Source organism: Corvus cornix, chromosome 5 (assembly GCF_000738735.6).
Source record: "Corvus cornix cornix isolate S_Up_H32 chromosome 5, ASM73873v5, whole genome shotgun sequence".
Taxonomy (NCBI): domain Eukaryota; kingdom Metazoa; phylum Chordata; class Aves; order Passeriformes; family Corvidae; genus Corvus; species Corvus cornix.
Window position 1 is genome coordinate 8,140,159 of NC_046335.1, and position 17,299 is coordinate 8,157,457.

At 42.7% G+C, this 17,299-nt stretch overlaps 1 protein-coding gene across 8 annotated transcripts in view; it reads right to left on the minus strand.

Annotated features, from left to right (window-relative positions):
- Positions 1-4,010: 4,010 nt before the first annotated feature.
- CEP170B (centrosomal protein 170B) overlaps positions 4,011-17,299 on the minus strand; it is a 59,758-nt gene continuing 46,469 nt past the window's right edge. For 4 of the 8 annotated variants that reach the window (XM_039551813.1, XM_039551814.1, XM_039551810.1 and 1 more), the window contains 7 exons: positions 16,706-16,865; positions 12,818-12,856; positions 12,129-12,272; positions 10,544-10,632; positions 9,900-9,993; positions 8,917-8,968; positions 4,011-8,187 (listed from right to left, as the gene is read on the minus strand). In XM_039551813.1, the coding sequence (XP_039407747.1) occupies positions 7,952-8,187; positions 8,917-8,968; positions 9,900-9,993; positions 10,544-10,632; positions 12,129-12,272; positions 12,818-12,856; positions 16,706-16,865 (814 nt within the window). In that variant the 3' untranslated portion in view covers positions 4,011-7,951. The remainder of the gene's footprint in view (positions 8,188-8,916; positions 8,969-9,899; positions 9,994-10,543; positions 10,633-12,128; positions 12,273-12,817; positions 12,857-16,705; positions 16,866-17,299) is intronic. The other 4 variants (XM_039551817.1, XM_039551816.1, XM_039551815.1 and 1 more) reach the window with 1 other exon arrangement.

A 17,299-nucleotide genomic window follows, 5' to 3' on the forward strand; every position in this document is an offset into this window, starting at 1 on the left:
AAAGAAGCCCAGAAGGTAGTTGGTGGAGCAGATAGGACACCTGTCTGTCCAGCCAGCTTGCCCCTGAATTTACTGCTGTGCACAGATCACTTATCATGGGAGCCATCCCAAATCTCTGTTACAACAGGACTTAAAAACGAAGCAAACGCGGCTGATGTTCCTGTAGATTTGGGTTACCAGAAAACTGAAGGCAGGATCTGCAGCCAAAGAAAACACAGCTCCAGAAAGCCACCCTGCTGAAGGTCCACATTGTCCCCAGGAAGTGTCCCTGGCCCTCAGATGACTTCAGAGGCTGAGCATCCCAACTAAATATTTCAGCTAAGCTCCTGCTTGTGTGGAGGACAGAAATCCTGGCATGAACTATGTCAACACAAGTCACAAAAGCTCCCACTGACTTCGGAATTGAACCACACAGGCAATAGCACCTTTGTACAAATTTCAGGATTTATCATTTATTTCTCCAATATCACCAGTTTAGTTCAAGCTGGTTGTACCAGAGGAAGGGCAGCTTCCAGGAAAAGGACCTGTATTTCTCCTCCTCTTTGTCAGCTCTCTCACCACTTGCAGCACTGATGAATTCCACTGTCCTCCTCCTCTCCAGCTTGCAAACCCCTGGTTTCCTTCTGTTCATCTGATCTCACATACCAGCCCAGCAATTCTGCATTTCTGATCTTACTAGCGGTGTCATAGCTATGAGAATTTCAGGATGGAAGTGGGTTTATGGGTAGAATATGATTCTCTTTGACCAATTCATGCAGCTGGGGGAAGGAAAGAAAAAAAGAGTGGCAAGTTTTAGAGCAAACAAGAAATTTTCTTTATTTTTCCTCTTCCCCATCTCTCAGACAAGGCTCCTTCTACCAGTTACTCTGGCTGACTTGCCACCATCCCACACACAGAGTAAACGCTTCTCTCGCTGTACGGTTGGGTGGCACTCTGTGGTTAACATATTCCCTCTAAAAATCATGCCTGGACTCCAGTTTGTTATAGGGTGCATTAAAAGATACAGTGAAAGAGCTTTTTCTGCCTGTGTGGGAGGCTTGCTAAGAAGAAACTGCCAGTTTAACACATTCTCATCTCTGAGAGCTAATTATAGACAAAAACATCAGTACCACTGTAGAGATTACTACAAAACTACACTTTCTGTTTCACGAGAACAAGGCTGGGCTCCAAATACCAACAGTCGACAGAAGGATGGGAGGCAGGAACAGCCAAGGTCCATACACTTGAAAAGAAAAATGCTCTATTTATACTTTGTGCCAAAAGACTGTATACTCAAATTAGCTGGGGAGGGGGGACCCAAAAGAAGTTATTTCAGGTCTAGAACTGGGAAGTGATTCAGCTGACAAGCCTAGGGAAAATTTCAAAGTCTAAATAAAATTGTGATTTCTTTGGAAGTATTTTTAAAGATTTACTCAGTTTCCACTTTTTAAAATATTCAGTAAATTCAGTAAAATATCTGACCGTGGACTTGAAACATTTAACTTAAAATATTTTAACTTATTTGGAATAATTTTAATCAGCCTAAAATGATATACTAAATGCCTGTCAGTCATGTTTTGTTCAGAAAAATATTTCAGTTGAAAACAAATAAATAAATCAGTGATTCATATAGCGCAAGGGGTTGCAGAGAGTTCTTTGCTGTCTCACTCTTGTCACTTTTCTTGTGTAGCACCACCCTCCAGTCACACCTGGGAAAGATGACCTGCAAGTATTAGGAAAATACTTCAGTGTGTGCTGGGTTGAATGTATTTCGTATTATAAAAATTACACTCCTTCTCTTCAATTTGCAAAGCACCTGCCAAACCAGGACACCACTGGCCCAGTGCAGTCTCAATCCTCAAGTCCTCTTAAACATAATGGTTTTTTGCTCACAGAGAGGTCTCTTTCCTTTCCCTGAGGTGAAGTTTTGTTACAGGCTGTGTTTTAATACATCCTCTTTCAGACTGCCCAGGTGTCAGTGGCTGGGAGGGAGATTCCATTCCCAGGGAAAAATGTACCACCCAAAGGGGTGACCCTGCTCTCTTGCTGGAGACATGAGTCCTCTTGCTGAAACCAAATTTCACCTGTGCCTCTGGATCTTCTCTTGTCTGGGAAGTGTCCATAGGCACCAGGTGGATGCCGCATTTTGGGGTTTTTTTCCTTCCTGTGATTTGAATGTTGACAGAATCATTTAGGGTTGAACAAGCCTTTCCTGGCACCAACTCTTTTGGCGAGGACAGTATTTTCAGTATTTTCTGTTCAGAGGAGAAAAGGCTTAATCACAGTAGAGTCCTAGTGAGTGCTGTTTTCTTACACTCATTGTTCTTGTCTTCTCTTGCTCAGCCCACATTGGTCAGAGACCTCAGCAGCCAATCCACTAAAACAACACACCTTTTCTAGGAACTGCACAGGTGAGCTCACATGTGCTGGTGCTCAGCGTCTTTGCAGGGTTGCATCCAAACAGTTGCACCCCGTTAAGGAAAGCAACACCCCCTGCAGCCAAACTGCCCACTGCTGCCCCACACCAACCCCATCTCATCAGGAACAGCTGAGAGCAGCAGGGCTTTGCTCTTCAACAGCCCTTGGATGTCCTTGCTGAGAAAGACACAGTGCTCTCCCTCTATCGCATGGGCAGAACCCAACAGACGAGGGTGTTCTGCTAGATCTTCACACAACATCCAAAAAAAAAGAACCTGTCTCCTCCAAAGACTTAGAACTCTGAGAAAGGGTCCTGAAACCCTGCTCAAGGCAAAGTGTTCTGGTGTTCCCTGCTACACACACGTGGAAACCACGCTCTATTTCCCAAAGCAGCTGAGGATGTTGGGAGAGCCCGGCTTGCAACTGAAGGCTCAGCAGGCAGATGCACAGAGGAGATCATTACTTTTCCTATCTATCCCTTATTTTTCAACTTCAGCAGCTTTCATTACGTTGCAAATAGTTTTGGCCACAGTTCCACTGCCTCTTATGTCTACTCAGTCAAACTGTTAAAAATGAATGAAGTGGGTGCACTATTGATTTCAAAAGGGCCGTTGGCACAGCATCCTGACTCAAACACCGCTGCGTACTGCCAGGGAAGCCTGAGGAAATATTGCTAGTGTATAATCCAGCCCTGCCTTGTAGACAACAAAGAAAAACTTCTCTGCAGACACAGCACACAAACTAAGCTTCAGAAGGCTTTTTAAGGGAGGCATAAGTTTGGTTTGTTTCTTAAAACACAAAATCCCTCCCTAAAACTTTTAAATGTAAAAGATTTCCATGTTAAGTATCTAATGGAAAGGGCACCAGGAAAAGCTCCCAATGATTCTAGTTAGAGACTAGTATTTTCTTCCTCTTTCTGTTTTAGTTATTGCTGGCAAACAATGCTATGTTTTCCTCAGCTGCATGTGGTTCTGCTTCCTATAGGAGCTGTGTTAATGCAGAGTCCCATGTGGCACCAAGGGGTGGGGGAGGCTGAAAGCAGTGCAGAGGAGAAGGAGGAATTAACATTATTTCAAAAGTGCCAGGAAGGATGCAAAGCTCAGACAGAACTGCAGAAGGGAAGGAGGACACTGGTGGAATGAAGGAAAAAGTCAAAAAGTATTTCACAGACACATAAACTGTATGTATAAGGTGAGAGCAAAAAAGTAAGCCTAATAATGTCTAATAATGTATCTGTAATCACATTCTTCCTGGGGAATGATCACTTCCAGGCTGCATTCAACCACCATGTTAAGAGTGGCAAATGAAACAAAACAGCACTAGAAATTAAATCAAATATCACCATACTGTACTCACATGTGCCACCCTCCTGTGAGAGGGACTTAGGCACTTCAACCCTGGAAATTCTGGGGGGATAAGGGGACTCCTCTTCTTTGGAGAGGGATCTGCCCCAGCCATAGGTGTCACCAGGACTGATCCAGTCGTGCTCTGACTCTTCAGTTGCTGACAATTCTCTCATTGCACTGCACTTAACACCAGTGAGAAACAGGCAGCTGAAAAAATCCATCCACCAAACACACATTCTCCTCCAAAGTAACACACAAAATCCAGAATCGCTGTCACATGATAAAAGAATGATTTATTAGAGCAACTTTATGATAAAATTATATAAAATAACAATTTGGTTTTTTAAAGACATCCACAATATCACCTTGAAACAAAATGTACAGACACTGCCTATAGACCAAATAAAAATAAATTACTGTTCAAAAAAATCAAACCAAAAGTGGAAAGAAATCAGGGCAGAAGAAACAAATCAAAATTATACACAGCATTTCAAGAGGGCGTGGAAAAGAGAAAGTCATTAATTGATTCAAGTTATACAAACGTGTTTCAGCTTTACTCTCAGACAGCTCAGCTTGCATTTGTGTTGCATGCAAATGGAATGATCCAGTGAACAGTTCAGAACAGCAGAATCAGCAGCATAACAACAGCAGAGAGTGAAATAGGCACAATTCAGCACGGGGCACATCAAAAGTGAACAGGTAGTTCTGTCTGGTCTTTGCAAAAGTTATACACATTTACCAACTTCAAAAATAGCTAGTGTGATCTGCAAAACAAGAAAAAACTAGTAAGTCTTGCACTTAAATACTTTACACTTTTTAACCTTTTTTTTTTTGTCTCCTTTTTTGTCAGTAGGCTGTATGTAAACATTCCACTAATTGTACCTTTACTAAAATACTCAAAGATGATGCAGACGTTCTTTCCTCCTGGAGCACGACCACAACGTGATACCACCATAGATCCAGCTGGGTCCTCGCTCCCAAAGCTCCTACACACCCTCACAGGAATTTACATTCACGCCATCAGAACAGACTAACAGGATTTTACATTTGAAAGCGTCGAACTGGAAAGTTTTCAAGTATAGTGGAAAAGCTGAGGGCTGGGATTTTGGAAGGTGCTCAGGGCATCAGGCACCCAAAGCATATGGAAACCCAAAAAGACCTGAGCACTTGCTTCCCTAAGACTTTGAAAATCCCACCCTTCATTACATTGCTTTAGTCAGACACAAAACACATGAAAGCAAGGTGGCAAGGGAGTGACACACAGCGCAGCATCACCCCTGCCAAGCTCAATGCAGGGCTCATCCACAGCTCATGGAAGCCAGCAGGAATCTCGTGCACTGATCCTGGGCCCCCCAGATGCACCACTACACATGGGTCAGGTTCACACTGGAGTCACACAGGCATGTTTCCATGGTTGCATACAGTACTGCTTGTAAGAACCAACAATCAGCAAAGGAGTGGATAGCTCTTTGGCTTATCTGGAGCAGACAAGTGCAAACCGCAGTACTTCAGAAGCAGTGAACACAAGGAAAAATATGTTGCATTTCACTGTGGACCAGCAAAACCTTTTCAAATGCAAGGATCCAAGAATGAGCATTGTGTTGGGACACAGAAGCATTTTATAGTTTAGCTGAGTCACAAATAAAACAAATCAAGCTGTGCATCCTCCCTGCCTTCACACACTCATTTCCAAATTATCAACAGATACTGATTGTTGCATCCTCATTAATCACTTGAAGAGGGACTGTATTTTGCAGGTTGATTTAACTGATGCAAGGTGTCTGTGGGCTCGCTCTCAAGTTCAGAACAGAGCAACCAAGGGAGAAAATCCCTCCCTGATGTGTTGAAGAATCAAAGAAGAATCAAGCAATTTTCAAGTGAGAGTAAACAGAAGTCCCATCAAGGACACATGGCAGAGAAACAGAATCCATTTGCGCATAGCCATGAAGATGTGGAAGTAACAAATAATCATGGAAGTCAGATGTATGTCTTATTAATTCACTCGTCTCTACAGCAAAACTGAAACTAACAGCAACACCTTATCTGTGAAGGTCCTTCAACTCCTAGTGAGTTGGGGTAGCACCTGGTCAGTTCAAACCCTAAAAAGGGCTTGAAAAATTGTGTCTCATGTCAGGAACGATACCACCATTTATGATATTCACCAAGGGCACAGTCAGGTATTTCAAGAAAAGACAGATCAGAATCAACAACTGAATTAACACATTCAGATAGTGCGTATATTACAGGCAGAACAACATCAAGGGCAAATTCTTTTTATTCTGCATTCATCTATGTGAAATCCAGCAGATTTCTTCATGGAAGGGCATCTCCACACAAGCAGACGAGCTTATAGCCTACTAGAAATCTTGGAAGGATATCTGCACCTACTATTTACCAGCCAGCATCTTGCAGGCTCAAAAATAAACTAATGGCGTGTTGACATACTCCCATTTTGGGACCGATCCTGTCTCTGCTGAAATCAATGGAAAGCTCTCACTGGCTTCACCAGGAAAGCAATCACCTTCACTAGTAAGGTGAAACACTTTGTGAGCATCCCTATTTATTTAAATTATTTTAACAGGTTCCCACTGTTACAACATCCTAGCAGAAAAGCTCAGGTAACTACTGAAGCTAACTAAGGAATCCACTACTCACCCCAAAATATAGTCAGCACACAAGAAGCAGTCAAGCTTGGGAAACCATTTTCACTGGTTAAACTACATACTGTATGAGGGCAAAGTGGAACTCATCTGCTCACCTTTCCCAGTAAATGTATCCTCCACAGCTACAAAAGAATTTCTTTACCCAATTACTATTGGTTGACCTGGAAGAATGAAAAAGGAATCGATACAAGACAGAAAAAACTGGGAGCAAGCACATCTGGAAGAGATCCCCTCAAAACCAAAATTTTTGTTCTTAAAGCAACAAAAATTGCTTAGTGTTTTGCAATTTAACACATAGACAGAATACGAACCCCAACTTCTGTTAAATAAGAAATCGCTCAAACAACTGCACACAACCCTTAGTGTTTCTAGGATTATAACGGACCAAAAATTAAATCCAGACACAAAAATCCCAAATGTACCAAGTGCTTTACATTGTTGAATCATTTCTGAAGAACACCACAGAATGGTGGTCTTTGCAAGCACTTTTGCATTGAAAAAAATTCATAACAGAACTAGCCATAAAGGTGGAGCTACATTGAAGCCATTATTTTTCAGTGCTGTCAAGTGATTGCACTAGTTCACAGCAACTGTGTAATTAAGTTTATTCCATGAGCCATTGGAACAGATGTTTTTCTTTGCAATTGGGTAATTGCAAACATCTTAGTCTTTGGCCCAGCCAAGAGCATTTGTAGCTCATCATGAAAACACTGTATATTTAAATTTAAAAAGAAAAGCAGCTTAAAGACAGCATTTGTACCAAAATCATGAAAATTTGGCAAGCTAAACTGTAAAATCTAACTTTTTGTACCTACCCCAAACTTTGGGTCAGAAATATCATCAAAAATAGTAACTATATCAGTAGTCTTTACATTCATACCATTATTAACTTTTACACTTTCCCAAGAGAAAAACAAAAGGGTTTATTCTGTCTTGTTTTGGTTTTTGGACTGAAAACCAGATGCACAACTTCAGTGTGGTTGCCTTTTTATGAATGCTGAAAGGGAATCTTACACAACTGCAGTAAGGGTTTCTCTCAGAAACCCATGATATTGCACAGTCGTTCTGTTGGATTTGCACGTTGATTCCAACAGAGCTGTAATGCTTCACTTGTACACTTAAAAAAAATTCAAACAAATAAAACCCAAACAAATATAGTACCAAAAAAAGTGTGTTTTTTTTTTCAAATTGAGCCTCATTACAACTGAAGAGTTATAAACAGGCCAATGCAAGAACACCTTAGCCTCAGCAGTACTGAATGGAAAATATGCAAAGCCTGTTTTCTTATGGCACACTGGAAGAATAAGTGAGTAATTTTGTAAAAATCAGTTTGCCTCTATGCTGAATATGTGCTGCTCCACAGTGCTAGTCTTGTTTAAAAGGCATACACAGACTTTCCATTCACCCTCACAGCATAGATTTTTCTTTTTTGTGCAACATATTAGCAATCTAAACAACTGTTCCACACAAACTGTCCACAAACCACTCATACACAATACTAATGCGACAGTAGATTACAGTATAACAGCAATACAAAATACTGTATCAGATCACATATTTCTCTCCATCTGGAATGAAATTCGAATCTTGTAAGCTAGAAGACCCACAGTTCGATTTCTGAGCGTAGTTTCTCATCTGTGCTGGGGACAGAGTCTCCAGTGTGGACCCAGAATTGTTAGCAGTCCTGACTTTAGTGGCTGTAGATTGTTTAGCAGCAGAAGATGTTTTGTTACTGGCAACTATATCCAAGTTTCCGGTAGGGTCAACGATGGCATTTATGACTGAGGGAAAAAAGGAAAAGAAAAAAACCAAAACCAACATTAGCAGCACTCAGCAAAGTTTCCAAACAGAAGTTTGCTGCCTTCATTTTGAAGGCAGTAGAACTGTAAGCAGTACTTTTCTTCATTTTAGTCAGTTTATCTTCCTCATTAGCACCTTCAGGTCTAAACAGCTTTACCAAGCAAAACCTCTCCCAAACTGAAGCTACATGGACTCTCAACTTTCTGGTTAAATTGGAAAAGACAAACTACAGCAGCCAAATGGCAAGCTTTTAGCAGGAGCCCAAAATGATGCCTGGATGTTTTTACATGCCTTTATTAAGCTTTTAGATGATGCAAGAGCTTGTCTTGCTTTTCCTAATGCAGAGATCTATGTGCAAAATTCAAGTCCAAAAAGCATAACACAGCTTATTGGCTGAAAGAGCTGTTAAATATTGTTTCATCTGAACAGTCCTGCACCAGTTTATCTTATTGGAATATGCTAATGACCACAAACAAAGCATTTCCACAGTGACAGCTTCTACATTTCAATAGTCAAAAATGTTCTTAAAAACTGACAGTATAAGATAAATCTACTCTTAATTCCATATGCACTCATCAGAGCGCGCTGTGGTAACAAACTCAACTTCTGCATCCTTTCCCAGCTTTCACTGGCAAATGAGGCCACATTACTTTATTTTCTGCAACTTTACTGGCATTTGAGAGACAAAAGGAACATTTTAGGTGACTAACCTTCAAGCTGTTTTTGAACTCGCCTGAGCTCCTTCAGGATAGAACTGATTTCCTAGAAACAAAAGTGTCAGAATGAAAAATTAAGCAACGAAGTACTCAACTGACACAGGAATCTAGTCTTACGCCTCCTGCCTTATCTGATCAAGAAGATTCAAAGTCAGGCAACCCCCTTGCTCATTTAACAGAAAAGACAAATCTGTATGAAAGTGCATTTTGCCAGTGCACAGGGAGCATGCTCTGCGTCGTGCCACCAAGTGCTGCGACAACACCCCATTCATACCCACAGTGGCTTTTAGCTATCAAATGCTGCAACTGTACAAAGGCTCCTCCTCAACATCAAATACACAAAGATATTTGTAAATTCAGCTCCTAGACCAGATGAGGCATTTGGCCACATTTATACTGCTGCAGCACCAAGCTACGCAGGGCTTGCACAATGCTGCCTAGCATAAATCGTATTAGCTGGGTCCAGTGCTGTACTTAAATCCTTACTGACAATCCCCTTCAAGGACAACAAAAGGTCATGAGAGCACAAACACCGTCTTGACGCTGAATCATCTAATTGAATTCACCCTGAGGTGGATTTTTACTGCCCTAATATCAAACAGTTACAGGTGAATTAAACAAACATTCATGAGAAACACCTGTCTGCAACTGAAGCTGTGGCAACCATATGGCAGGTGGTCCTTTGTTAAATGTTTAAATGAGGCCTAATGACCCTGAATTTCAACATCTGTTAAGAGACCCAGTCTCTGAAGATCAATCACAAAGGAACTGAGCAAGGTTTTGGTGAAACAAAACCACTGAAGGAACTCACTTTGTTACACTTCGAACAGTAATAAAACCCAGCAGTTCAACACATGAAAATGGACCAGAAATTTCAGACATGGATTTGAGAAGGGCCAGAGATTGCTGGTTTGGTTTCTTACAAAGCTTTCATGGATGAAAAGTCTTTAGTATCTCACTTGTTTGCATGGACTTACCTTGTTTGATGTCTTCAGAATTGGCACTTCATTTTCTGAATTGATTTTGGCCTCCATCTCCTCCCAGGTCCTTTCTGAGTTTTGAAACAGAATCCTGTAACACAAAAAGTAGAGCAGATCTTAAAATTGCCATCAAAAAACCACTTGTTTAAAAGACTTAATTATCACAAGATGTGGCAACAAAAGAGATTAGTGGATTAGCAACTGGAGACAAAGCTCCTTTCAGCTGATTTAGGAACATTCCAAAGTCCTTCCCTAACTGATGTCTTCTAGAGCAACAACAAACTTTGAAAAGATTTCACAAGTTTGGTAACCTGCATGTATTAGAAGAACCTTAGTACAGAAAAGGCAAGAAGAGACAATCCACCAGCTTTTTGCTGTATCTCCTGCATAGGCAGCATTTCAAAGTTAAGGCATCAACAGGCATTACAAATCCAGCATTAAAATTCCAAAGGCCAAAGATAAGAGCAAAAGTGACAGCAAATAATCATATTACCGCTGGTTCACTACACACACACCATTTCCTACATCTAGATTCCCTGCATCCTGATTAAAAAACTTTCCAAGACAACAGTACAATATCTTCCACAAGTAGCAAGTCAACAAATTCACCAGCAAGCCAGTATTTCAGGCCAGGGACTTACTTCATTTTTTCAGCAAGGTTTTCTGTATTTTCACGGATTGTATGTGATAACTGGGACACTGGGTTCAACATCAGATTGTCAAAGATTACCTAAAATATGAGGACAGATAGGAGAACTTTTAGCAAAAGCAGCATTTTACAAAATGGGAATTTTTTGTACAGTAAATGATCTCCACTGAAACATCTTTGTTTGTGTGGATAATATTTGCAGTTCAAAGGAGATTAAGATGACATGCACCTTTATTTCAGCACTTTGGCAAAAAGGTTAATACTAACTTGTTCAGACTTCCAGAGACAGATACACAGTTGTTTGCAATAACATAAGTATTTAAGCATTTCTGAAAGAAAAGCACTTAGGACTTTCCAAGCCTCACAAAAAAAATCCCCAAAAAGTCAAATCAAAATGCAAGAAGCCCCACAAGCAGTCTCACTGAAACTACCTAATGTGACACATATGAGTTCAAACCACCTTCACAGCCAGGTATCCCACCATGTCACCTTCTGCTTTATTAAAAATAACAACAAAACACCATCAAACTCCATCAAATATTCAAGTCCTGTGGCTCAGCAGGGCCTCCAGGCTTCTGCCAGGAAATCCCACATTAAGCTGGGGGCGCTCTGAAGCTGCACCTTTTATGCAGCCTTGGCACCTCTCTAAAGGAGAGGAAGGGATTGCTTCAAACCAGTCACAGGACAGGATCGGTACCAGTGACTCAGCCCAGCGTCCCCTGTATGCGCCTGTGTGAGTCACACTCCACCTCCAGAGTGGCTGTGCAGAGCCAGCTCTCCCCTCCTGCCTGCACTGCCCTGGAGCCTCTGCCCCAGCTCTTCCTTCCCACCACAGCTGGCAGGCAGAAAGCCAGTAGAAGTGACAGCCAGAGCTGGACCAGGAGCTTTCTCCACCTCCCTCTGGCACCATCACCCCACTACACACCCCTCATCCCAACACCATCCCCAGCCTCAAGTTCAGACCAGGCTTTCTCACCCTTTAGCACCACTCCAGTGGTTTTCAGGTCACCCTGCTCTCTCAGCCCAGAAGAACTGCATCAAATCGCAAACGTTGGAGGGAGCAGTGCTCTCAGTCTGCAGGGCACAGCAAGCCAGCTGTGCCACAGCACCAAGCCCAGTTACACACACCCCTCCTAAGGTCCAGATCCTGCCACTGCTGCTCCATGAGCAGCTCTAACCAGGATGCCAGCTGCAGAACAGCAAGGTGCCATTAAATTGTCAGTGCTTCAGATTTCAAAGTTCAGGTGTTTGAGTTCTTCTCTAAAATAGCAGTGAAATAGCCTAAGAAGGCTCTGACACTGAATATGTCCTCCCAAAACCAGGTGACCACACCTCAAGCCTTGTCCTGGCATTTTACACAAGAAAGGAAACTTCCAGTCAGTACTGGCAAGAGGGGTGATTCTGTTCCTCTTTTTTCTTTTTTAAACACTGTTTCTATACCCACACATCTGGGCTGTTGAGAAGTGTTGGGGTGGTTTTTTTTTTGAATAGCCTCCTTTGGCAGCTTAGAAAGAACAAGTACACATACAGCAGCTTAAAGCAATGTCATATATAAAGTAAAGAAAAAGGTGGCCTGCCTCCTCACGGTTTCTTGTCCTTGTTTTTCTTGAGGGATCCTCTTCTCTATTATCATTCATATTTTGGTCAAAATCCTTCAGTTCCACTGATCCCGGAGGCACTTTCTGGTAGTTCAGACTTGCTTCTGGAATGTGCTGCACCAACTTGGAAATAATGAGTAATGAGTCATTATAAATTAGTAGGGAAAGGAGGCTCACAGGCACTCACTGCAGGTATTAGAGATTTTCAGGCAAGCCCAAGAGGAACACTGATTCATTTAAGTCTTGTTCAGACAGGTATGGGTTCGTAAGCAGATTACTAGATCCCAATCCTGCAATTGCCTACCCAGGGGAGTCATACCACAAAACCCTGTCGGGCTGTTCTACTTTAAAATTTTGAGTCTTGAGCACATATTTGAAAAGTACATCTTTTGTCTTTTTTGAATTTAGCTAGAACTCAGAAAGGCCCCATATTATGTCTTAATATATCAATGCAACATTAAAGACACACTCAAGCAGAAACCATTTAGTAACACATGAAGAGATGAAAAAGCAATACAAAATCACTTAAAATGCAAATAATTAACAGGAAGAACACAAACAACAAGACAGTTACTCCTGTTGGGTTTACTGACAAAAACTCTAAAAGAAGGGGAAGAAAATAACAGTGACAAGACAGAGATACAAAAATAATGGGATGGAAAGTGCACCTGAGATGGATATGCCAGCCGAAAAGATCTACGAGCAATCTGTGTTAAAACAGAAACAAAGAGATCAATGCTAGTGAATGACTGTGACAGCAAGTATCAAAGAGAACACAGGGTTTGGGGTTATTTGGGGTTGACATTTTCAAAAGCACATTCCTGAAGACCAGCACTCGGTGCCCACCCCCCATCATGCACTGAAGTCCACAGAGATCCTGGTCACCAGCCAGTTCTGCTGAGGTGGCCTCGGGCAGCTCCCCAGTTACTCCAAACCAGACTGTGCAGAGTGAAATCCAGAGCTCTCTGGGAAAGGGCTGAACATCCAGCCCAAGAGGCTCTTTGGTTGGCTAAGCACACATCTCCTGTGAGCAAACCATGTGCCATCCAAGGTCCAGGCTCCCCACACTCTATGCAGCAGCACTTGGGTTATACACAGGCAGCAGGTGTGAGATATTATGGTGCAGAGGCAAAACAGCCAAAATGTATAGCTTATAAGCTTCCTTTCATCAAGTGCAGAATCACTAAGTTAAGGCTGTTTGTGGCAGTGAAAGTGTCAGAAGGGAATGAGATATTGCTACAATGAGCAGGTCTCAGCACAACCAGCTGAAAACAAGGTAAGGACAGTGCCTGCTCCACCATCACCGGAGATTTCTGTACACGACCTGTTCTTTTCTCACGTTTTCTCTTCCCCGCCACACCCATAAGCATTTCCTCTTGTCATACCAACACTCATACTGAGTATGTTACACAACAACTTTACAAACTTAATTGGGCTCTTTAGTTTTTGTTATATCATTATCAACTTTTTATAAGAAGACCTGCCAAAAGAATTTTATGCAGGGCTGAAATTCGCAGAAGTAGACAGTGGTTTGGGATCACCCAACTTGACAGTGTTTGCAGCAGCTGAGGTTTAAGTTTGATGGTTCAGCTCTTCAAGAAAGCTGCATCCTGCAAAACCTACACACCCACAAACCAAAGCATCCCAAACAACCCATGGCTTTGGTAAATAGGAATCACGAAGGTTTCACCCTTGCTCAACTCCTTTTTTTTTTGTTCTGTTTGGTTTTGGTTTTTTTAATTTGCTTAATTTGTAACAGTCCTCAGCCCTATGTGCCAAGAATCTATGTTATCATGAACTGTACAGCTGAGGCTAGAAAAACAAAACAAAATCACCCCAAACATGCAACTGGGGAAATGGAAAACCTCCCTGGCAAATATCCAATCCAGCACTGAACCTGAAAGGACAGAACATGAAGAATAAGGTTTAAATCTAAGGCTCCACCTTAACTTATAAGGGGATACTCCTAATTTAATCTTTAACCAAGCTTCTTAATAAAAGTCATTTAAAAAGCAGTTCATTTGAGGCTGAGAAATGCTGTGCCACACACTGGTCCTAAATGACATTTCTGGTACAGCATTAAACACTCAAAAGTGATTCCAGTATCAGTACTTATTTTTCCTGCATTTTCCCCCACTTTTTTGGAATAGATATAAATATTTAGTACTAGAATGCAGAATGGCATACAACACTGCATGTGCCAGAGCAGCATAAGAGACAGCCACACATACCAAACTTTTCTTGTATTTTCACATAATCCCTTTTATCAGATGTTTCAATATATTACTATTATCACCATGATAGCTATTTCTCATCACTACGTCCTTTCCCAGAATATTTAATATAAAGTTGTTTGATAAGCACCAACAAAATTCACAGTGCATAGCATCACCCACACTGATCTTCAGCTATTTCCCAGCAACTTCTCTGCATCAAGCCAAAATTATTAATTTAGCACAGTTTCAACAATACTCAGACTGTGGGAAGAAGGTGTGGTGGTGCACTGGTGCTGAATCTGGTCCAGTACCAAAGATGAGATGTCTGTTTATTAAACTCACATCAGTTTATGTTGTTGCCATTCGCTACAAGACTCCCAAGCTGCACTGTTTAGGATCCCAAGCTATTCAGGATCCAGCTCCACATCTCAGCACTGCCAGCAGAAAGCCCTGCTGATGGAACTCATTCCTGGCTATCACTAATGTAAGGCAGCAACACTGATGCACTGTGGCATTTTGGGCGTAACTCTAATGGCCTGCCAGCTGCTGGCCCTGCTGAAATCATGCTGATATCCACTCCTATTCAGAGTGAGCCTCATCAGAAGCCTTTAGAGTGTTTTCAGCCACTACGTGGACACACCAAAGCTTATGGCTCCTGATCTGTCTTCACAGGCTCACATCAGTGCTACATCCTTTACACCACCCTAAGATCTCAAAAACTGCTCTAGTAGTGAACACTGCCAGGACTATTCCCTACAGTGTGACAGTCCTACATTTGCTCTCCTGACTACTGTGAGGGACTGACTGGCAAGTCCCCACACAGCAGCACTGCAAAGCCACAGAGAAATCCTCACCCAGGTCCAAGCAATCTTGGGTTTGTGCTTTTGCCATTCAGCATCACGCTTTGGAGAGTGTCATTTTGCACAGAGCAGAAACACTGTTTTGCAGGTGTCATCCTCTAGCAGCTGGGAACATCCCTCTGTATGAGCTGACTGATGGTTGAACTCTTCAGTGGGACTCCACAAAAAACTTAGGTGTGCTTCTCTTCCTCCCCTGCTTTTCTGCACGCAAGTGGGAGCTGAGTAAAATGTTTCACTTGCAAGTCAGAAGTACAGTAGGCATATCGCCTTTACTGCGTGAAAAGAATAATACAAAAGGCAGCTTGGCAGGCGTGGCACTTGCAAGGAAACAAAGCAATAAAACACTTTATCTCAGAGCCCGCAGTTATTTCGAAACATTTGTGCACTTTGGCTCCAAAAGGCCCCGGGAAAAACCCCTCCCTGAGCAGGCTGCAGCCGATCTTGGGTTTAGCACAACCACAGCCACACTCGCCTGAGGTTTTGGGTATCTCCCTGAACTTCTGCTTTGCACCTCCACTGCTGATCACAGCACGGTCACAGGGCCTCCAAGGACTCTCTTGGCAGAGTAACAGGTTTGGTCTCAGCTTTGAACCCTGCCTAGGATGGGTCTGCAATTCTCACAAGAGTCAAAGACAACAGGGGGCCAGGGGAACCATCTGAGCAGCAGACAGCTGTGTATTTTTTAAGTCCACACTGGTGGTGCACAGGAGGGAATTTGGATTTAAACAGTAGCAAAGGTAATTTTACTTGAGCAGTTGGGAGTCTCCTGGTGACTTTGCAGCCAAATTTGAGCTGAGCTGGTCCCTGTGCTGCAGCACCGGTGAGCCCAGTTAAGAAATTGCCTCTCTCCTCCCCAGCCCAGTGCAGACAAACTGTGCTACACAGTTTGGGAGGAAGCCACAGCTTCACTCAAGGGCTGGGAGACAGCACTTCCCAAGCTACCTGCCTGCATCCCTGCCCAGCTCCCAGAGTCCTTGCCCTCCTCCATCAATACTCAGATGGAGGCAAGGGATTCAAGCAACACCTCCACAGCATTTCAGCAGTCCTGGCAGACAGAACACAGCAGAGGTACAGAACACACAGCTGACACAGAGAGTGCAGCCAGGGCACATGGTCAGTGCCTTGTGTGAAACAAAGAGGAAGGCTGTGGCTCCCTGGCACAGCAGCACAACACAGCCCCTCCATCCTGTTCCTCAGATGCAAATTTCAGCAACCGAACTCCAAACAGAAGCCTTGAGAGTCTTAGAAAATAATATGATTCCCATGTCTTGCAAAGCTGGCTGTGGCACAGAGGACAAAATAAAGAGCACTCTAAATAAGCGGCAGTTGATCTTTCTGGTTGTGTTTTTTAGGAAGACAAGGAACGAGGGATTTTCAATGCTGCAGCAACTGGGGATGCTGCCCTGGTCTCCCACCACAACCATGCCCCATGTACTTACTAGCACTGAGAGGCAAAGGTTTCTGTGATTCCGGACCTTACCTCTTCTCTTGCGGATATGGTGGAAGCAGGAGTGTTGGGCACAGAGCTGAGGGAGGGGCTTGGTCCCGTCCCCGAGGAACTCTGTGAGTCCCCATCTCCAGCAACATCGTGAATCTCTCGAGCAAGGATGGCCACATCCTTCACCAAGGTTTGGCTGAGCCTAAAGCACAGGCAGTGAAGCAGAACCATTAGAACATGGTCTACAACATGCCTCATATTCACAAAATCTAAAAAGAGGAGCCACAAAGGTTTGTGGGAGCTATAACCTCTGCAGAGACTAGGGCAGGCAGGGCTTTTTGGGGTGCCTTGGCAGGGTGCTGAGGAACATTCTGGCTGCATACAAAATAAATACACTTCCTTCCTGAATCCAGCTTCAAAGTAGAGAATTGATACAAAGCAAATTCTAGTGACTACATACTGCCAGAAAATACTGGCGACAATCCATAAAGAAATTTAATGTTATTGCTCCCCCACCCATCCACTCCACTTTTTTCTCTTGTTAATTTTTTTTAATACAATACAATTTTTCTTCTTTGGACTTCTTTGTTTTCCATCAAAAAGTACATATAGGGGAAAAAAACTTTTTTTTTTTAA